The 24,157-nt window shown below is 35.3% G+C and overlaps 1 protein-coding gene across 1 annotated transcript in view; it reads right to left on the reverse strand.

The window, feature by feature from the left end:
• Positions 1-1,051: 1,051 nt before the first annotated feature.
• The window catches only part of ADAMTS20 (ADAM metallopeptidase with thrombospondin type 1 motif 20), a gene marked incomplete at its 3' end in the record, with an annotated part of 187,940 nt that continues 164,834 nt past the window's right edge, over positions 1,052-24,157 (reverse strand). Inside the window, exons 38-39 of the mRNA XM_079715292.1 lie at positions 3,549-3,653; positions 1,052-1,141 (exon numbers count right to left, since the gene is read on the reverse strand). Of these exons, the coding sequence (XP_079571418.1) occupies positions 1,052-1,141; positions 3,549-3,653 (195 nt within the window). The remainder of the gene's footprint in view (positions 1,142-3,548; positions 3,654-24,157) is intronic.

Genomic DNA, 24,157 nt, shown 5'->3' on the forward strand with positions numbered 1-24,157 from the left:
TTCACCTGAAAAAAAATCTCTTAATACCTGAGAATTTGTCCATGAATAATTTTTATACTATCTTTTATGTTCTGGCTTTGAGATACCTCAGATATGAAATAACTTGAGCATCTCTAATAAAAATTTTGCAAATGTAAACATAATTTTATGTTTACCAAAATAGGATCTTCAACATATCAATAATTCTTACTTTTCTACTTGATTAATAAAATACAGTACTTAACTGTGAGAAAATTAATTTTTTAAGAGTAGACATATACATATATAAGATCTATAAAGACATGATAGAATATACACATTATAAAAACAATGTATTGCTCTTATAAGTACAATCAAATTAGAGGTAGGTGTTTTAAGTCAAATTCTACTATATCATATCTTCTTCTGTATTATTCCCAGAAAATTTCATATTTAATATTTAACCAAAGCATATATTTTAAATACAAAATTATAACATAATTTAGGATGATTTTTTTCAAGCACCATAATGCACAATTAAAACTTAAAGGAAACATAAAAGAAGGTATCTAAGCTGTATCAGTAGAAAGTATAATGGCTATGTACTTTTTTGATGTGACTATTGATTTGCTATTCACCTGACAGATTCAATATGTCTATGGCAGTTTTAAATAAGTTCATTTTCCTAATTTTTACTTGCTCCATTTTAACAAGTAGAATAATCATTCATTGTACAGTAGGATACCAGAGCAGAGATTTACATGTGTGTTTATAGGCATAAGGTAATTGTGGTCCAGTCCAAGCTGTTAACAGCAATATTATCTTGTTATAATTCAAGCATCCCTGTATACCCTACCATAAATGACTATATCCTTTTAAGGATCCAGATTAGAATCACATATCGTTCAGTTTATTTTGAAGGCCTTGAAAAATTAAGCAGTGATGTGACTCCCTGATGAGCGCCCTGAAAAAAAGGCACAGACATTTTAGACGTGGAAATCTCAGGAAGGGAAGGGTAAAGAAACAAGCACCAGCTATTTGCAGGTTCCAGAGAATGTCTCCTCCTTGGGACACACTTCCCACTTCTGAATGTTCATATTACTTGAATTGGGAGACCAGTAGTCATGTGAGGAATACACTTTCCACAGAACCCTCCACATCTGCCGTAGACTTTGGTTCCATCCTGAAAATAGGAAGAGGCAGAGATACAGGAGAATCTGTTACAAGCTAGTATCTGCATGCACAGGGCAGAAAAAGCAAATGCTTTGAATCATGTGGTTGAAATAATTAGCCAAGGTTTCATACAACAATTACACTTGAGGTCAAAGGTCATGCCATTTCAGGATTAGTTGAAATTTGTGGTCATGGGAATTAGATAATGTGAGATTCATATTATCTACTTAATGATTATAAACCACACTCTAATTTAGACAATTCATCTCAACCCACTTATTTTTCAACAAGATATCTATTTGCTTCAGTGAGTTTATTAAAACCTCTCCCAATCTGTTATTCAGCATTGCCATGATTTTATATAAGATTCTCACAGACTAAAAAAAAGAAAGATATTATGCAAACTTGACCTTAACTGAATCCAAGCCATATTAACCTCAATTATCTCCTGGAGGCATTAGAAACACAGCCTGAAGAAAATATTTAGAAGGTGATAAAATGGGGGGGTGGGGAATAAAACTAGACTGAAAGCAGGAATTATAATTAGTCAAGGACTAAAAAGGGAGATTCTTCTTTTTTTTTAGGAAAGCAGAGCTGCTCACTGAGGAATGGGTAGGCAGAGGCTGGTGAAGAAGGTGGTCAGGACATGCTAGATTTTCTTTCCAAACTGTCTTCCATCTTTAGGTCCAAAAGTCAAAAGGCATTTTGATAGGATAAAGCAAAAATAGCTTGAACTCCTGTAGTTTCTAGAAAAGGTAAGTTTTGCTTTGTTTTTTTAATCTAAGGAGGGAGGGTAGAGAAGGAAACTTTGGGTTCCTGGAACTTTTGAAGATGAAGAATATTTTGAGACCGGGGGCCTTTGAAGTTGCCTCTCTTTTCAGAAGCTTTCTAAACTCTAGAGAGCCTGAGTAAACAGAGAAAGGAATGGCAGTAAAAATTCCAATTTATATACATTCCTGTTTGCAAACGGATCGTATAAGTAAACCCCTAATCTTGCTTAAATTTAATGGAAAATGAAAATATGTGTGCATTTCCATAAGTACATTTGGGTTTCACAATTCTCATTTTCACACCAGGCAACAGATCTCAGGAAATACCTTCATGTGCAAAATTTTTGATTGAGGGAGAAACTCTCAATTAAATAAACAAATAAATAATCTTTAGAATAGAACTTAAATAGAAGCAAAAGGAATGATTGTACTAAATATTCATTTTTACTGCTGCCCTCAGCCAGATCTCATTTAACCAAAAGATACCTAAAAGCTGGATAAAGTCAGAATATCTCATTGCACTCTCTAAATTTTCTACTTGCTCAGAATATACTTTAACTAGGTAATTAATTTATTTCCATTCTTCTACCAAAAGGGATTAGACCAAAATTTGCCAAATAAATATTTAGAAATAGTCATTTTTAAAAAGTCTACTGCTTGCCCATATGATAGAAATAATAAAAATTTAAATACTTTAATTATAAATTGAAACACAATTTCATAATATTCAGAAATATAATGTTTTAGTCTCTGATTATTAGAAAATTGAATTTCATTTATAAGTAGTATTCATATAAATAGGAGTGTAACAGAAGTCACTTTTATCAAAAGAAAGAAAAATGATAAAACCTTAGAGTGGGCAGGGGGTTGGTGATGGTGTTGATTTATGTGCAATATAGGTGAGGACATTTATAATGTAGATCCTGATTTACTATAGATAGAATCATGCTATCTAAGACGTGGGAACTCCAAGTACTAGGAGCCATCTCATAAAGAGTATGTGCTAGTACACCATACCAGCATCAAAGTTAAATGGATTCTACTTTAGATAATACATGTGCTATAGGTAAAAACCAAATACCAATGTTCTCTAGATAAAGGTAGACAGAGGAAAATATGCATACAACCATAAAAAATATTCCTAATTCCTGAAGAACCTATATAGGATATTTGTTAAATGACAAATGGCTCCAACCTCAGCTCCATTACTAAATCAAAGTAGTGAGGTAAATGAACCAAAAAGTTACCTCTCACTTTGAAATATTAAAACCTACAAACCTTTAATAATTAGAGTATAGCTAAAAGCACTACCTCTTTTTGAAGCACCTGCATTTCAAGCCATCAACCCCAAACTTGAGCTACTTCAATCTATATGCTCTGGCATTTGATTTCATGTTCAGATATCTATAGGCTAAACATGAATGTGTATGTATATAAAACCTACATAAGCACATGAATAAAAATGAACCCAATTTCATAATTTTGTACATTAATGTTATATTTCATTATATGTAATATAACCCATCATATGCAATAATGCATTAGTCATTAACTTCATATAGCTCTAAATTTAAAGTAGAGGACCTTTAATGCTAGTTCACAGCACAGAAGTATTTCAGACAGGTTTTTTGGTCCAGCAGGACTTACTTGTGATCTGTGAATGATGACAGAGGCATAACTGCCCTGAGCAAGCCACTTTGCTGTACTGGATATCTTCATCCCAGTTCCAGCCAAATTAATGCTGAATTGTCCCTGGATTGAAAACAAAACAAAATAAAAATAGATAGAATTCATAAAATATTTAAGCATCCACTTGGCTGGAAACACCTGAATTGGAATTATATAAGAAAGGACTCGAATTGGTTTTCAAGATTCTTTCTTTAGAAAATGAAAGAATATTGATACAACCTTACACTAAAGAAAATGAACAGGCTAAAGACTTTTTAAATTGATTACAAATAAGTCTTCTCAATTACAAGAGACAACTGAAATAATACCAGATAATGTTATTTGTTCAAAAGTAATTCTGTCCAACACTAGGTCTCTAGGGTTGACAGCTAGAGCTTATGCTCCTGGAGCAACAGCAAGTCCAGTCAGAATAGGTGTTCGCAGGGATTGATACCAACCAGACTTTAACATTTCTCCAGTTTCAATTTTTGACCCCTCGTCGCTAATTTCCCTAAGTTACATCTGTTTAATGTATTTCCTAGAATCTTCTGTTACTGTGCCCTTACCTTTTGTGTTAAGAATGTTACTTTTTAACCTACCACACAAAACTACTGAATGTGATATTATTTCCCCAGCTATCATGTGCTTTTAAGTATCCAGAAGTGTTACGTGGACGTCTGATGACACATGATTTACACACATGGTATGTGAGCCCCCTAGTGGCTTTATGATCTAATTATTTTCAAGACACAAGAACAAGTTTCATGTCAAAATATTCCAGACTATCTCTGCTAAAAATTAAACTTTAGGACTTCCCTGGTGGTGCAGTGGTTGAGAATCTGCCTGCCAATGCAGGGGACACGGGTTCAATCCCTGGTCCGGGAAGATCCCACATGCCGCAGAGCAACTAAGCCTGTGCGCCACAACTACTGAGCCCGCATGCCTAGAGCCCGTGCACTGCAGCAAGAGAAGCCACCACAATGAGAAGCCTGTATGCAGCAACGAAGACCCAACACAGCCAAAAATAAATAAATAAATTTATTTAAAAAAAAAAAACTTTAAATATCTGTTAATTAAGAAAGTGCCTGACTAAAATTGGTAAAATTTGTGGCACATGTATATGATCTTGCAGTACAGAATTATACACTGAAAAGCTGAAGTACTTAATGAATGCTAATTAAGCCTACTGCCAATGTTTAATATACATACAGATTTAGAGCGATATTAGGACAATCTTAGATCACATCACAATATCCTATGGCCTAAGACTCAGGAATCTTGAGCAGGACAGTGATAAAACATCAAAGATTATGTTATGTCAATGAAAATATTATCTTGTCATGAAAGCAAAGGCTAAATAGATTTCAAATATATTTATAATATGAATTATTACAACTGCTAAAAAATTATATATCAGTTTAGTTTATTAAGTTAGATTTCTTAGGAATCTTATATACTTCTTATTTAAAATCAAAATAGAGATTCAAATACATTTATAATACAATGATAATATATGGATAATTTTCCCCAAAACAGAAATAATTTGTTTTAGATAAATTTCAAAGAAAATTTATTGTTATATACATCATTTGGTTATGAAATTTAAAATATGACCTGTATGTTTGCTTCATTGCTGTATTCCTAGAGTCCAAAAGAAGGCCTAGGCACTCAGTAAGTGTTTTAAAATGGATGAATTAAGTGCAACATTATAAATATTAAATTTTAACATTGTAAAAGTTAATACACAAATACACAGCTAAATCCTTCATGCTCGTGATAATGAATGACACTAAAGCTAGACACATCAGAATTTTATATTAGTAAATATTTGAATGAGAAGAAGTAATTCTAAGGATATAGTCTACTGGTTAATACTTAGTCATCTGATACAGGTTTTGCACTGAATACCTTCATTCCACCTTAACTCATAAATAGGCTTCTCACCAAATAAAAGAAATGGAACTATATTCTGTGGTGTAGGTTTCCTGTGACTAGCCACTTACTGAGTGCCCCAGTTGGGGGAATGCAATGTTTTCACAACCTAATAGTCTACACTTCCATTTATTCTTTACCTCCCTGCTCAAGGTTGCTTGGAAGCATTTAGCTGGAAAGGAAAGACAAAAGTCCAACTGACTACAGTACTGAGAGACTTAGGTGGTCATTAACACAATGAGTTGGGTCTAGAAATATCTGCTGCTTCATTTCTCCAGACTAATTTTCATGAGTTTTGCTTACATCTTTAGTCCTTGTTCAAAGGGTACATAATACAATCTCAAAGAAATGGCAAAACAATTCAACTGAAATCTGGGATGATATTGACAGAGTTAAAAATACACTTCACTCATTTGTTTGAAATTAACTGAGTGGCAGACTTGGTATGAAGCACTACTGCAATACAGAGAGAGGTCTTGCTCCAGGTTTGAAAAGTGAAGCACAGATTGGTGGTTGCCAGAGGTAGGAGTTGGAGGGGGAAATAGGTGAGGGCGTTACAAGATAAATAAATCCTGGGGATTAATGTGCAATATGGTAACTATAGTTAAGTATACTGTATTGTATATTTGAAAGTTGCTAAGAGAGTATATCTTAAAAGTTCTCATCACAAGAAAGAAAAAATTGTAACTATGTGAGGTGATGGATGTTAACTAAAACCATTGTGGTTATAATTTTTCAATATATACATAGTCAAATAATTATGTTTTACACCTTAAACTAATACAATGATTAATGACAATTATATTTTAATAAAATGGAGGAAACTAAATCTGACATACACATAAATAAATGTGATGCAATGTAGAGAATTATAGGTGCCATAAGAAAGATACAGGTACATTCCTATGGAACTTTAGAAGTAATAAATGATTGAATAATTGTATTAATTACTTATTTCAATTCCATTACTTTATTTAAGATTAAAATTTAAACCTCCTTAAACCTAATATTTAACTTGAAAAATTAGTTCAACATAGTATCAACTAAAAAATATGGTTTTTTGAAGTAGTGTGAAGTTTATCTCCTCTTGTACTCTTGACATTTTTTAGGAGAGGCCATCATAAGAAGTAAAATTATAACAGCCAAATCACAAGTGGAAGGTAAGGTGATTCAAAAGACCTAAGAATTCAACAAATTGGAATGTCTGCCCTTGAGCATTTAGCTGCATCAAAAGAAAAAGTAGTTATGGATACAAGACAGAGGGAAAGCACAGAAATAGATGAAAGTTTTAATGTTCCACTTCTTTGATTGACTGGTTGGTTCATATGTGCCCATTATATCATTAGGTTTTACAATTTTAAAGTTTGTTCCACATATTTTATTATAATAGGATCTATAGATCTAATGCAATTCCAATAAGAGAACTGATTCTAAAATTTATATTGAAAGACAAAGAAATTAAAATAATTAAAACAAGTTTGAAAAAAATAAATTTGAAGGACCCACACTACCTTGTTTTAACACTTATTATAATAAAGCTATCATAACCAAGACAGTGCTGTGCTGGTGAAGAGAGAGACATGTAGATCAATGGAACAGAAGACAGAGTCAGAAATAGACCCACATAAATATGTGATATATATATATATATATATATATATATATATATATATATATATATATTTTGGCCTCACCACGTGGCATATGGGATCTTAGTTCCCCGACCAGGAATCGAAGCCATGCCCCTGAATTGGAAGTGTAGATTCTTAACCATTGGACCACCAGAAAAGTCCCCTCCAATTGATTTTTGACAAAGGCAGAAAAGCAATTTACGGAGAAAGCACTGTCTTTTCAACAAATGGTGTTAGGACAACTGGATGTCTATAGGCAAAACCCTTCTGACTTCATAAAAAATTAGTTCAAGATCAGTCATAAGTCTAGATGTAAAGCATAGAACTATAAAAAAAATTTTAAGAACACATAGAAGAAAATCTTTGTAAACTGGAGTAAGTCAAAGGCTCTTAAATATGACACTAAATGTACAACCCACAAAGGAAAAAAATGATAAATTTGACTTCATTAAAATTTAAAACTTCCACTCTGTGTAAGACAATTAAGAGAAAGAAAAGATAAGGTCCAGACCAGGAGAAAAAGACTTGGAAATGTTATATACAACAAAAGACTTGTATCCAGACTATGTAAAGAACCCTCAAAACTAAACAGTAAGGAACAATAAGGAAAAAACAACCTAATTTTAAAAATGAGCAAAAGACTTGGGCATACACTTCACCAAAGAGTATATACAGATGGCAAATAAGCATATGAAAGATACTTAACATTATTATCCATTAGTGGAATGTAAATTAAAACTACATTGAGCTACCACAGAAGATGGGTAAACAAACAAAAATTGACAATACTAAGTGCTGACAAGGAAGCTAATCAACTAGAAATTTAATCATTGCTGGTGGAAATAAAAAACGGTACAGCCACTATATCAAACAGTTTAGCAGTTTCCTATAAAGTTAAACATACACATATCATGTGACCCTACAATCTCACTCATAGGCATTTATCCCAGAGAAATGAAAATGTATGTTCACACAAAAACCTGTATGCAAATGTGCATCTCAGCTCTATTCATAATCTCCAAAAACTATAAACAACTCATTTTCTTCCAACAAATGACCAAACTGTAGGACAGCTGTATGACATCCATTTGATGGAATAATGCTCAATAATAAGGAAGAAAAAATTATTGACACATGCAAAAACACAGATGGACCTCAAAGGCATTATGTTGAGTGAAGGAAGTCAATCTCAAAAGGTTGCATATTGTGTGATTCCATTTATAACACATTTCTATGTCATCCCAGAAAATGCAAAACTAAAGCAACAGAAAAAAGATCAGTGTGTACCAGGAGTTAGGTGGGAGGGAGGAACTGACTCCATGGAGGAAGTGTGAGGGAGCTGTTCTCTATTCAGATTATGGTAAAAGTAACATGAATCTGTATGTATGTTAAAACTGTATACTAATAAAGGCAATTTTATTGTGGTTTTTTTTCAACTTAAGATGTGAATGAATATAACACCTATTTAAAGAAAAAAATTTCTAATTGACTTGCAAACAAAACCCAAGTACATGCTATATGTAAGAGACACACTTAAAGTGACTCATAAAGGCCAAAATTAAAAGCATGTGCAGGAGTATACCAGGAAAATGTACATAAAAAGAGAACAGGGGTAGCAAATCCTGATAATGTAGAGTAGAATTCAAGTATGAAATCAGGAAAACATGACAAAGAAGTGCTAAAACCCATAATCCACAATGAAGACATAATATGTGAGTATTATGAATCAAATAACACAGCAACTTTTTTTTTTTAACACAGCAACTTTTATGAAACAAAACTACAGGAGATGAAAGGAGACATATGTAGAAACATCCTAATAATAGGAAATTTTAATATACCACTTTTAATAACAAAATAGATCAAGCAGGCAAAAATAAGGAGAGAGATGATCTAAGCAATATAAATAAAAGGGTAGATCTTATGAATATATATCAAACTCTAAAGTCTGATAATAAAGAATACACATTCAAAATATTTTAAAACTGGCTCTGAATACTCAAAATGGATGCTGGCCATGATCTTCTGGCATTGGTTATTTCTCTTGCTCTCATGTAATCAATATTAATTACAAAACAGCTAAAGAGATACACATTGCATTTTTTTATGGCTCTGTGAAAAGTACCGAACATTTTACTTCACTTTTGAGGTATATATATATATACATATTCTAAAGTCACATCACACTCCTTAACTTCATCTTATATTACAATGTGGCAAAGTTTATTTTCCCTAGAGAGTGCCATATGTGTCCATTCTCTTTTTAGCATTCATGTCCTGGGGTGCCTGTCATATGCAAACACAAAAGATATGGTTTTGAGGAATCCCAAACAACAGAATAAGTTCTTTCTGTGACATCAAAAATCTGGAGAGTATTCATGCAAATCTTGTATAACTTAACACAGAATCTGGTTTATATATTTGACAGAATAGCTTCAAGAATACTGGACAGTTTGTATTTTTGGTAACAGTAACTTCAGGCACTTGAATACAGACTGAAAAAAATGGGCATACCTTTTTTTGACAGCACATACCTATGCCCAATAACATCTAATTTTGGAAATAGAGCTTTGCATTCCAGAAATGCCAACTAAGTGGGAGAGCCATCTCACCTTGACTAGCAGAGAGGAGCATTTTATTACTACACTGGGGCTACCTCTGACTTCCTCAAGGATCTTGTACAGGTTGTTGACACAGAGTGTCTCTTTCTCCAACTGTAAACTGGGGTTACCCAGTTTATAACTATGCAATTTTCTCGAGATATTGTAGGGAAAATTGGGGTTACATAAAAATTGGAGTAATGGAGTTAAAAATTACTGAAAATATCTGTTTTATCATTTAAAAACTTGATTGTGTTAAGATCTCTTATTCTGATTTCATGCTCATTGAGAAACATACTGTTTATAATAATTAGTTTTCTGTTAAGATATTTTCTATAAGGAAAGTTTACTAATGAGATAAAAGGAGGTTTGATCCCACTTGACAGTTAAATTACTTATTTGTATATCAGTCTCCTGTGAATTTTGTTGATGTCTCATTGACCAGATTTATTCAATTCAACATGTAATGAAAAGGACAAGATTCCCAGAATTTCATGACCTTTCTGAGGTAATAGTACCTTGTAGCACACTCTTCACATCTCTAGGTGGCATCCTCAATTCACTTTTTTCTAATCATATCAAGTATATGACCAGAAGGCATTGATTAGAAGGAATATGGATTGTTGGACAAAGTTGACCAGTCTTAACATGGGTTGGTCATTGGAGACTGAATAATCTCCATTTAAAAGGGTCAAATGGAAAAGTTATTTTAAATATCCATATGTGAAAGAAAAGATTGTTTAAAGTGCTAAAAGTTTTAGATTACACATCCTTGACCTTAGAACAAGTGTTCAAAGAGACACAGTGTAAGACTTCAGAAGGGGGAGTTCATCAGGAAAAGCACAGTCCTGGGAAGAGAACTAAATAAAAGATGTAGGTCAGAGAGTCACCATTTTGGAGGGAGACCAATCATCTGGTAGGCCAACATGAGTGAAGCAGGGAAGGAGAAGAATGGATATGAATAGAGCTAACCAGGCTCAAAGATTGAATGAGAACCTGAGATTCCTCTTCAAAGCTATGTACCTTAAAAAAATATAGCCAATAGAGGGAGAACATTTGGAATGGCTTTTGAGGAGACCTGTGGACTCTTTCTTCAGTGAAACAATAAAGAAAAATAGGAATAGAGGGGAACTTCCTTAACTTGATAAAGAACACTTACCAAAAATCTATAGCTAACATTACAGTTAATGGTGAAAGACTGAATGCTTTTGCCCTAAGATCAGAAGCAATTAAAGCATGTCCACTATCACCACTCTTCAAAATAATGCTAGAAGTTCTAGACATACGTACTAGTATGATTCCACCTATATAACATCTTTGAAAAGAAAAAAATTATGGAAATGAAGACTAGATTAGTGGTTGCTAGGGGATAAAGTGAGGCTGGTGGTGGGAGGGAAGTAGTTGTCATTATAAAAGCTTTTGTGGGGCTTCCCTGATGGCGCAGTGGTTAAGAATCCACCTGACAAGGCAGGGGATATGGGTTCTATCCCTGGTCTGGGAAGATCGCACATGCCATGGAGCAACTAAGCCCATGAGCCACAACTACTGAACCTGCACTCTAGAGCCTGAGAGCCACAACTACTAAGCCTGCATGCCACAATTACTGAAGCCTGCGTGCCTAGAGGCTGTGCTCCACAACAAGAGAAACCACCACAATAAGAAGCCCGTGCAATGCAATGAAGAGTAGCCCCCACTTGCTGCAACTAGAGAAACCCCACACACAGCAACAAAGACCCAATGCAACCAAAAATTAAATTAAATTAAATTTTAAAAAATAAAGTTCTTGTGGTGATAAAAATGTTTTGTATATTGATGTAGAGATGTCAACATCCTAGTTGTGATATTATACTATAATCATGCAAGATGTTACCATTTGGGGAAACTGGGTACATGGGATCTCTGTATTATTTCTTAGAACTACATGTCAGTCAACAGTTACCTCAAAATAAAATGTTTAATTTCAAATATAAAAAATATATAAAATACAAAATCATTTCAAGTCTCTTGAAATTGTCCTAAGGCTATACAAAAAAAAATGGAGAAACATTTATTCAGGAAAATCTATGAAATCTAGGTAAGAAGAGTAAGCATCTGTGACATCTGAACCATGACCTGTCCTCTCTTCCCCCACCTCAGCAAGATGATAGTTCTACTCTTTGTGGGTGCAACTACAAACGCAGGACTATATTTCCCCCAGCTCTCTGCTAGGGCTAAGCTTTCTCCTAGGGTGTGTGGGGGGCAGCGGGGGGTGGGGAACACCAGCACTCCTCATCTCACCCAGCTCTGTGTTGCTGAAGCTGTCTTAGAGGTAAGAATAGTGGAGAGTCTGAAGCTCCCTTCCACCACTCAGTCCCTATTCATAGATCAGAAGATCTGCCCCAGGCATGGCAGGTCAAGAACACAAGGTCTGAATCAGTCCCACTCAAAATCACTGGTAAGGCAGAAGTTCCATGTTGAGCAAGGCAAGCCAAGAAGACCAGAGGATGTTGCCATTACCCAGCATTCTGCTTATAGATGGGGGATGTTACTCTGCAAAGTGGGTTCTACCCACCTAATCCACAGAATTTGTGCAAAGGTTCTTCCTTGGGGGAAAATCAAGCTGTAAGAACAGAAAGTTCCATAGCTTTTCCTAAGGAGACTGAGTTTACTTGGGACCGAACATGGGGAAATTTAAGCCTAAAGTGCATATTGAAAATAAGATTTTAGTGGTGTGCAATTAAGAGGAGGATGGGGGTAACTGGATAAGAGCAACAAGCCAAATGGTAGGTCAAGGCTCAGTTTATCAGAGAAAACCAGGGAAAGAGACAGCCAAGAAGGGCTCCTCTTGAAGTCTGACCTGACCTCAAAGACTGACCTATAAGACTACCCTGGCCAAGGGGTCTGAGCTTAATTGGATCAGACCATGTAGTAATTTATACCTCCAGGATGTTATTGAAAGAACAGAATGATCATATACTAATTAGTGAAGGCTAAGAGCTGAGTGTGATATCAGTAGAGGCAGGCCATCTAGAAACTTCATCAAAGACAGGCCAACTAAAAACACTGTCATTCCAGGAGGATCGGGGTGACAGTGTACATGTCCAAGGCTGAGCCCTCTGAGGAGTGATATTAAAGGCTGCACACCACAGGAGAAATAGATGTCCCTGAAATAGCCCAGCCAAAGAGCTAAACAAATAAATAAGCAAGCAAACAACAAGTCCTAGAGGGAAGGGGAAACTTAGTATCCACATTTGTTAAAATATCTTATCTAAAATGCCCAGTTTTCAACAAAAAGTTGTGAAACATGCAAAGAAACTGGAAAGAATGACTCATATACAGGGGAAAAGGCAACAGAAACTGCCTTTGAGAGGTTTCAGGTGTCAGGCTAAGCAGATAAAGACTTCAAAGTACCTATTATAAATATGCCCAAAGAACTACAGAAAACTCTGTTTAAAACAGTAAAGGAAGGTATGATAATAATATCTCATCAAATAGAGACTGACAATAAAGAAATAAAAATTATATTTATAAAAAGAGCCAAAGGACAATTTCAGGAGTTGAAAAGTACAATAACCAAAATAATAAATTCACTAGAGCAGATCGATCAGTAAATTTGAGCTGGCAGAAGAATCAGCAAACTTGAAAAGATATCAATAGTGATGAAACAATCTGAAAAATAGAAAAAAGAATGAAGAAAAAATGAATAAAGCCTCAGAGAAATAAAGGGACGCCATTAAGTGCACCAACATATGCAGGATGGAAGTACCAAATAGAGGAGAGAATATATTTGAAGAAATAATGGCTGAAAACTGTCTAAATTTCATGAAATGCATTAATCTACACATCTAAGAAGCTCAATAGACTCCAAGTTGAGTAGACACAAAGAGATCTACATACAGATATGTCACAGTAAAGATGTTGAAAGTCAAAAAAAAAATAAAATCTGAAAGCATCAAGACAAAAATGACCACATACATGGGAATCCCAGTAAGATAAATAGCTGAGTTCTAGAAGCCAGAGGACAGTGGGATGGCATATTTAAAGTGCTGAAAAATAAAAACTGTAAAACAATAATTTTCTAGAAAATCAATCTTTCAAGAATGAATGCAGAATAAAGACATTCCCAGATAAAAAAAACTGAGAGGATTTTTTATTAGCAGACATACTAGCTATTATTAGACATACTAAAGGAAGTTTTTCAGGCTGAAGTCAAGTGACATCAGACAATACAAAACAACCAAAGTGTACTAGTAGAGGTAATTGTAGTAATTATAAAAGACACTATAATTACATATTTCTTTTTCTTTATTCTCTTGTTTAAAAAGCAATTGTATAAACCAATATGTATGTAATTATACTACTGACCAGTATAATATAGAAATGTAGTATATTTGATAATAATGCCACAAATAAAGCAGATGGAAGCAAAGCTGTTTTACAGTAATTAAATGACAGCAGCTGATAACTCAGAACCACAGGAAGAAATGAAGAGAACCAGAAATGCTAAATAAAAAGGATCACATAAAAAACTCAATGAAATATAAGTTTTCTCATTTCTTATCTCTAAAAGATATAAAATTATATAAAGTAACACTATAAAAATGTATTGTGGTTTGTTACACAGGTAGGTGTATGGATAACAAATATAACAACAAAAAAAGGAAGAGGAAAAAGTATATACAGGAGTAATGTTTCTATATGTCATAGAATTAGGTAGTATAATTCTGGAGAAAATTCTGGAGTAGAGTTAAGATGTACATTGTAAGCCCTAGAGCAACCATTAAGAAAGCAATTTAAAATATAGTGAGAAAATTATTAAGGAAATTAAAACGTTACACTAGAAAATGTTCACTGAATAAAAGAAGCAGTATAGAAGAGACAAAAACAGTATAAGACATATAAAAACAAAAAGTAAAATGGCAAAGATAAATCCAGGCATATCAGTTATAACATTAAGCAATCCAATCAAAAGGCAGAGATTCAACAAAGTACTCTCTGTAGGAGACACTTTTAGGATCCAAAAATATATATAGGTTAAAAGCAAATGGGATGAAAACATATATACCATGTCCTATAAGCAGCCTGAGTAGCCATTCTAATATCAGATAAATTAGACTTTAAAACAAAACAAAACAAAATGGTACTACAGATAAAGAAGAACATTTTATAATGATATAAGGGTCACTATATCAGGATATTATGACAATTACAAGCATACAGTCATGTACAACAAAATCACAAGGTAAATAAATCTAATACAAAGTAAATGAAACAAAAGGATTGAAGTGAGAAGCAGAAAATTCAACAATAATAGCTTCAAAGTTTCAGTAGATAGAATAACTAGGCAGAAGATCAACAAGGAAATGGAAGAGTTGAACAATACTTTCAACCAACAAGGCCTGACAGACATCTACAGAACACTTCACCCTACCACAACAGAACACACATTTTTTTCCAAGCACATATTGATCATTTTCCAGGATAGCCATATGCTATGTATAAAACAAGCCTCAATAAATTTTAAAAGATTGAATAATACAAAGTGTGTTTTCCAACCACAATGGAATGAAAGTAGAAATCAATAACAGAAGGAAATGTGGGAAATGCACAAATACATGGGACTTAAACACCACACTCCTAAATAACCAGTGAGTCAAATGAGACACCACAAGTGATAATAGAAAATACTTTAAGATGAATGAAAATGAAAGTACAACATACCAAAACTTCAGGAATGCTGCAAAAGAAGTGCTTAAAGGAAAATTTACAGCTGCAAATGCCTATATTAAAAGAGAAAAAAGATCTCATACCAGTGACTTAACCTTCCACCTAAAGCACTGAAGAAAAGGAGAACAAATTAAATCTAAAGCAAGCAGAAGGAAAGAAATGATAGTGAATAGAGTGGAAATTGATGAAAAAAAGAAGAGAAAAATAACAGAGAAAATCAATAAAATCAAAAGTTGGATTTTTTTTTTTTTTTTTTTTTTTTTTGTGGTATGCAGGCCTCTCACTGTTGTGGCCTCTCGCATTGTGGAGCACAGTCTCCAGACGTGCAGGCTCAGCAGCCATGGCTCACGGGCCCAGCCGCTCCATGGCACATAGGATCCTCCCAGACCAGGGCATGAACCCGTGTCCCCTGCATTGGCAGGCAGACTCTCAACCACTGCACCACCAGGGAAGCCCAAAAGTTGTATTTTTGAAAAGAACAAAATTGACAAACCAAGAAAAGAGAGAGGAGACTCAAAGTTCTGAAATCAAGAATCAAAGAGGGGACATGATTGTGAATCTCACAGGAATATAAAGGATTTTATGGAATATTACAAACAATTACATGCCAACCAATTAGATAACTTTGGTGAAATGGACAAATTCCTAAAAGCAAAAACAAAAAACATAAGCTTACCAAAACAGATTCAAGAAGAACTAGAAAATCTGAAAAGATCTACAGTAAGTAAAGAGACTGAATTAGTAAAAAAAAAACAACTTTCACAAAGAAAAGCCCAAGCTCAGGTGGCTTTGCTGGTGAATCTTACCAAATATTAATTTTTCACAAACTCTTCCAAAAAAGTAGAAGAGGAGGGACCACTTCCCAATTTATTCTATGGAGCCAGTACTTCACTGATACCAAAACCAGAAAAGGACATCACAAAAAAAGAAAATGATAGGCCAACATCTCTTCTGAATACAGATGAAAATCTAGCAACATATAAAAAGGATTAGACCTCATGACCAAGTGGGATTTCCCCAGGAATGCAAGATTGTTTCAACATACAAAAATCAATCAGTGGGCTTCCCTGGTGGCGCAGTGGTTGAGAGTCCGCCTGCTGATGCAGGGGACATGGGTTCGTGCCCCGGTCCAGGAAGATCCCACATGCCATGGAGCGGTTGGGTCCGTGAGCCATGGCTGCTGAGCCTGCACGTCCGGAGCCAGTGCTCTGCAATGGGAGAGGCCCGTGTACCACAAAAAAAAAAAAAAAAAAAAAAAAAAAAATCAAGCAGTGTGATACACCATATCACTACGGTAATGGACAAGAACCACAGGATCATTACAACAGATGCAGAAGGAGCATTTGACAAAATCCGACAGTCATGATAAAGCCACTTCAATTAGGAATAGAAGGGCACTTCCTCAATCTGATGAAAGGCATCTACAAAACTCATAGGTAACACACTCAATGATGAAGGACTGAATGCTTTCCCTCTGAAATCAAGAATAGGACAAGGATGTGGATTCTTGTCACTTCTATTCAACACTATCCTGGAAGTTTTAGCTAATGTAATGAGGCAAGGTAAAGAAATAAAAGGCATCCAGATTGCAAAGGAAGAAGTAAAATTATTTGTGTGTGACATTATTATGTATATAGGATATCCTGGGGAATCCAATAAAAAACTATTACAACTAATAAATGAATTCAGCAAGGTTGCAGAATACAAGATCAATTTACAAAAATATTGGCAAAAATTAGTGATTTATTGAGGTCTCGGATTTTTTTTGGGGGGGTTGTCTCTTTATTGGGCAACTCTCCTTGTCAAAAGTCTTCTTTATCTTGAGCTGGAATCTTCTGCCCTATTAATGTCTTCTTGAGTAACACATACTGATGTCTCCTCTTTCATGGAGCTCCTTACATATTTAATAGTAGTTATCATAACCTCCCACTATTTTCCTGGCTACCTTCTTCATTTTCCTAACATAATGAAATTTAAACCTTCCTTTTTTTCCTGATTGTCACCTTCTACTCCTAGATCGATTAAAAATTTATCTTTCCCAGGCAGAAATTTTTAAATAAGTATAATATTCCAGTGTCAAGTACAAATAAAACTTTTGTTCTCAATATTGTGTTTTGGTACCTTATGATTATACTGGGTCATTTAGAAATTACTACCTGGGGACTTGGGAACTAAGATGGTGGAGTAGAAGGATGTGCTCTCACTCCCTCTTACGAGAACACCAGGATCACAAAGAGCTGCTGGAAAATCATCAATAGGAGGACACTGAAACTCACCAAAAAAGATACCCCACATCCAAGGACAAAGGAGAAGCCACAGTGAGATGGTAGGAGGGGCGCAATCACAGTAAAATCAAGTCCCATAACTGATGGATGGATGACTCATAGACTGGAGAACACTTATACCACAGAAGTTCGCCCACTGGAGTGAAGGTTCTGAGCCCCATGTCAGGCTTCCCAACCTGGGGGTCCGGCAATGGGAAGAGGAATTCCTAGAGAATCAGACTTTGAAGGCTACTGGGATTTGATTGCAGGACTTTGACAGGACTGGGGAAAACAGAGACTCCACTCGTGGAGGGCACACACAAAGTGGTGTGTGCATCGGGACACAGGGGAAGGAGCAGTGACCCCAGGGAAGACTGAACCAGACCTACCTGCTAGTGTTGGAGGGACTCCTGAGGAGGTGAGGGATGGCTGTGGCTCACCGTGGGGACAAGGACACTGGCAGCGGAAGTTCTGGGAAGTACTCCTTGGTGTGAGCCCTCCCAGCATCTGCCATTAGCCACACCAAATAGCCCAGGTAGGCTCCATTGTTGGGTTGCCTCAGGCCAAACAACCAACAAGGAGGGAATGCAGCCCCACCCATCAGCAGTCAAGTGGATTAAACTTTTACTGAGCTCCACCCACCAGAGCAACAGTCAGCTCTACCCACCACCAGTCCCTCCCATCAGGAAACTTCCATAAGCCTCTTAGATAGCCTCATCCACCAGAGGGCAAAGAGCAGGAGCAAGAAGAACTACAATCCTGCAGCCTGTGGAACAAAAACCACATTCACAGAAAGATAGACAAGATGAAAAGGCAGAGGGCTATGTACCAGATGAAGGAACAAGATAAAACCCCAGAAAAACAACTAAATGAAGTGGAGATAGGCAACCTTCCAGAAGAATAATTCAAAATAATGACAGTGAAGATGATTCAGGACCTCGGAAAAGGAAAGGAGGCAAAGATCGAGACGATGAAAGAAATGTTTAACAAAGGCCTAGAAGAATTAAAGAACAAACAAACAGAGATGAGCAATACAATAACTGAAATGAAAACTACACTAGAAGGAATCAATAGCAGAATAACTGAGGCAGAAGAACGGATAAGTGACCTGGAAGACAGAATGGTGGACTTCACTGCTGTGGAACAGAATAAAGAAAAAAGAATGAAAAGAAATGAAGACGGCCTAAGAGACCTCTGGGACAACATTAAACGCAACAACATTCGCATTATAGGTGTCCCAGAAGGAGAAGAGAGAGAGAAAGGACCCGAGAAAATATTTGAAGACATTATAGTCAAAAAGTTCCTTAACATGGGAGAGGAAATATCCACCCAAGTCCAAGAAGTGCAGAGAGTCCCATACAGGATAAACCCAAGGAGAAACACACCGAGACACATAGTAATCAAATTGGCAAAAATTAAAGACAAAGAAAAATTATTAAAAGTAGCAAGGGAAAAATGAAAAATAACATACAAGGGAACTCCCATAAGGTTAACAGCTGATTTCTCAGCAGAAACTCTACAAGCCAGAAGGGAGTGGCATGATATACTTAAAGTGATGAAAGGGAAGAACCTAAAACTAAGATTACTCTACCCAGCAAGGATGTCATTCAGATTCGATGGAGAAATCAAAAGCTTTACAGACAAGCAAAAGACAAGAGAATTCAGCACCACCAAACCAGCTCTACAACAAATGCTAAAGGAACTTCTCTAAGTGGAAAACACAAGAGAAGAAAAGGACCTACGAAAACAAACCATAACAATTATGAAAATGGTAATAGGAACGTACATATTGATAATTACCCTAAATGTGAATGGATTAAATGCCCCAACCAAAAGACACAAGATTGCTGAATGGATACAAAAACAAGACCCATCTATATGCTGTCTACAAGAGACCCAGTTCAGACCTAGGGACACATTCAGACTGAAAGTGAGGGGATGGAAAAAGATATTCCATGCAAATGGAAATCAAAAGAAAGGTGGAGTAGCAATACTCATATCAGATAAAATAGACTTTAAAATACATAATGTTACAAGAGACAAGGAAGGACACTACACAATGATCAGAGGATCAATCCAAGAATAAGATATAACAATTATAAATATATATGCACCCAACATAGGAGCACCTCAATACATAAGGCAACTGCTAACAGCTATAAAAGAGGAAATAGACAGTAACAAAATAATAATGGGGGACTTTAAACCTCACTTACACCAATCGACAGATCATCCAAAATGAAAATAAATTAAGAAACAGAAGCTCTAAATGACACAATAGACCAGACAGATTTAATTGATATTTAAAGGACACTCCATCCAAAAAGAGCAGATTACACTTTCTTTTCAAGTGCACACAGAACATTCTCCAGGATAGATCACATCTTGGGTCACAAATCAAGCCTCAGCAAATTTAAGAAAATTGAAATCATATCAAGCATCTTTTCTGACCACTACGTTATGAGATTAGAAATGAATTACAGGGGAAAAGTGTAAAAAACACAAACATATGGAGGATAGACAATATGTTACTAAATAACTAAGAGATCACTGAAGAAACCAAAGAGGAAATCAAAAAATACGTACAGAGAAATGACAATGAAAACACGATGATCCAAAATCTATGGGATGCAGCAGAAGCTGTTTTAAGAGGGAAGTTTACAGCTATACAAGCCTACCTCAAGAAAAAAGAAAAATCTCAAATAAACAATCTACCCTTACACCTAAATGAACTAGAGAAAGAAGAACAAACAGAACCAAAACTAGTAGAAGGAAAGAAATCATAAAGATCAGAGAAGAAATAAATGAAATAGAAACAAACAATAGCAAAGATCAGTAAAACTAAAAGCTGGTTCTTTGAGAAGATAAACCAGCTTGATAAACCATTAACCAGACTCATCAAGAAAAAGAGGGAGAGGACTCAATAAAATTAGAAATGAAAAAGGAGAAGTTACAACAGACACTGCAGAAATACAAAGCATCCTAAGAGACTACTACACGCAACTCTATGCCAATAAAATGGACAACCTGGAAGAAATGGACAAATTCTTAGAAAGGTATAAGCTTCCAAGACTGAACCAGGAAGAAATAGAAAATATGAACAAACCAATCACAAGCAATGAAATTGACACTGTGATTAAAAATCTTCCAACAAACAAAAGTCCAGGACTAGATGGCTTCACAGGTGAATTCTATCAAAAATTTAGAGAACAGCTAAACACCCATTCTTCTCAAACTCTTCTAAAAAATTGTGGAGGAAGGAACACTCCCAAACACATTCTATGAGGCCACCATCACCCTGATACCAAAACCAGACAAAGATACTACAAAAAAAGAAAATTACAGACCAATATCACTGATGAATATAGATGCAAAAATCCTCAACAAAATACTAGCAAACAGAATCCAACAACACATTAAAAGGATCATACACCATGATCAAGTGGGATTTATCCCAGGGATGAAAGGATTCTTCAGTATATGCCAATCAATCAATGTGATACACCATATTAACAAATTGAAGAAGAAAAACCATATGATCTATCAATAGATGTAGAAAAAGGTTCTGAAAAAATTCAACACCCATTTATGATAAAAACTCTCCAGAAAGTGGGCATAGAGGGAACGTACCTCAACATAATAAAGGCCATATATGACAAGCTCACAGCAAATATCATTCTTAATGGTGAAAAACTGAAAGCATTTCCTCGAAGATCAGGAACAAGGCAAGGATGTCCACTTTCACCACTATTATTCAACATAGTTTTGGAAGTTCTAGCCACAGCAATCAGAGAAGAAAAATAAATAAAAGGAATACAAAGTGGAAAAGAAGAAGTAAAACTGTCACTGTTTGCAGATGACATGATACTATACATAGAGAATCCTAAAAATGTCACCAGAAAACTACTGAAGCTAATCAATGAATTTGGTAAAGTTGCAGGATACAAAATTAATGTACAGAAATCTCTTGCATTCCTATACACTAATGATGAAAAATTTGAAAGTGAAATTAAGGAAACAATCCCATTTACCATTGTGACAAAAAGAATAAAATACCTAGGAAGAAAACTACCTAGGGAGACTGAAGACCTGTATGCAGAAAACTATAAGGCACTGATGAAAGAAATTAAAGATGATACCAACAGATGGAGAGATATACCATGTTCTTGGATTGGAAGAATCAATATTGTGAAAATGACTGTACTACCCAAAGCAATCTACAGATTCAATGCAATCCCTATCAAATTACCAATGGCTTTTTTATGGAACTAGAAGAAAAAATCTTTAAATTTGTATGGAGATACAAAAGACTCCAAATAGCCATAGCAGTCTTGAGGGAAAAAAATGGAGCTGGAGGAAATAGACTCCCTGTCTCCAGACTATACTACAAAGCTACATCAATAAAGACAATATGGTACTGGCATAAAAACAAAAACATAGATCAATGGAACAAGATAGAAAGCCCAGAGGTAAACCCATGCACCTATGGTCAACTAATCTATGACAATGGAGGCAAGGATATACAACAGAAAAAAGACAGTCTCTTCAATAAGTGGAGCTGGGAAAACTGGACAGCTAGATGTAAAAGAATGAAATTAGAACACTCCCTAACACCATACACAAAAATAAACTCAAAATGGATTAGAGAGCTAAATGTAAGACTGGACACTCTAAAACTCTTAGAGCAAAACTTAGGAAGAACACTCTTTGACATAAATCACAGCAAGATCTTTTTTGGTCCACCTCCTAGAGTAATGGAAATAAAAAGAAAAATAAACAAATGGGACCTAGAGAAACTTCAAAGCTTTTGCACAACAAAGGAAACCATAAACAAGATGAAAAGACTACCCTCAGAATGGGAGAAAGTGTTTGTAAATGAATCCATGGACAAAGGATTAATCTCCAAAATATATAAACAGCTCATGAAGCTCAATATTAAAAAAACAAACAACCCAATACAAAAATGGGCAAAGACCTAAATAGACATTTCTCCAAAGAAGACATACAGATGGCCAAGAAGCACATGAAAAGCTGCTCAACATCACTAATTATTAGAGAAATGCAAATCAAAACTACAATGAGGTATCACCTCACACCAGTTAGATTGGGCATCATCAGAAAATCTACAAACAACAAATGCTGGAGACCGTGTGGAGAAAAGGGAACCCTCCTGCACTGTTGGTGGGAATGTAAATTGATAATTGATACAGCCACTATGGAGAACAGTATGGACGTTCCTTAAAAAAACTAAAAATAGAATTACCTTATGACCCAGCAATCCCACTACTGGGCATATACCCAGAGAAAACCATAATTCAAAAAGACACATGCACCCCAATGTTCATTGCAGTACTATTTACAATAGCCAGGTCATGGAAGCAACCTAAATGCCCATCCACAGACGAATGGATAAAGAAGATGTGGTACATATATACAATGGAATATTACTCAGCCATAAAAAGGAACGAAATTGGGTCATTTGTTGAAATGTGGATGGATCTAGAGACTGTCATACAGAGTGAAGTAAGTCAGAAGGAGAAAAATATCGTATATTAATGCATATATGTGGAACCTAGAAAAATGGTACAGATGAACCAGTTTACAGGGCAGAAATTGAGACACAGATGTAGAGAACAAACGTATGGACACCAAGGGGGGATAGCAGTGGGGTGGTGATGAATTGGGCGATTGGGATTGACATGTATACACTGATGTGTATAAAACTGATGACTAATAAGAACCTGCTGTATATAAAAAAATATATATATATATATATTATTCAAGTTATCCAATGACAGAATGACCCAGCTGATCGTATGACTGATTTGACCAATAACAGAGTGATGTGAGTAACAAAACAAACAAAGAAACAAACAAACAAAAAAAAAACAGTTGATTTGCTTGGTTTGCTTATGGCTTATGAATAAAGAACTAAAGTGCTACCTAAGTAACTAGATAGGTAGGTGGAGAAATAGATGGTTGGTAGATAGATCATTTCCCCCCAAAACATTAATGAGTGTATTATTTAGGATCTCTATCTTCAAAATTCCAATAAATCTCTTCTGCCTCCCCCCACACCCAACCCAACATATTCTTTTTTTAAATTTACATGTCTTATCTTCTCTCCTAGAGTAAAAGCTCATTGAGAGTTCAAACACTGAATAAATATTTACTGTTTAGTCAGTAAATACATCAGGCATTGAAGATGTACCTAGGAACCAGTTTCACCAGATGCTTACAGACTAGTGGAGTGAAATGACAAGTAAGCAGATGATTATAATAAGCTTATTATAGATATGATAGATATTGGATGGATAAATAGATGAGAAAGAATGAATGGACACATTTCCCCAATTTGGTAGTTTTAATTTTTAAATAAAGTCCAACCATGGGCTGAACAATCCGGAGGCATCTCCAATGCAGTGGCAGCTGGCAGAGAAGAAAGCAAAATATCA

This window comes from Hyperoodon ampullatus (genome assembly GCF_949752795.1).
Source record: "Hyperoodon ampullatus genome assembly, chromosome: 11".
NCBI classification, from domain to species: Eukaryota; Metazoa; Chordata; class Mammalia; order Artiodactyla; family Ziphiidae; genus Hyperoodon; species Hyperoodon ampullatus.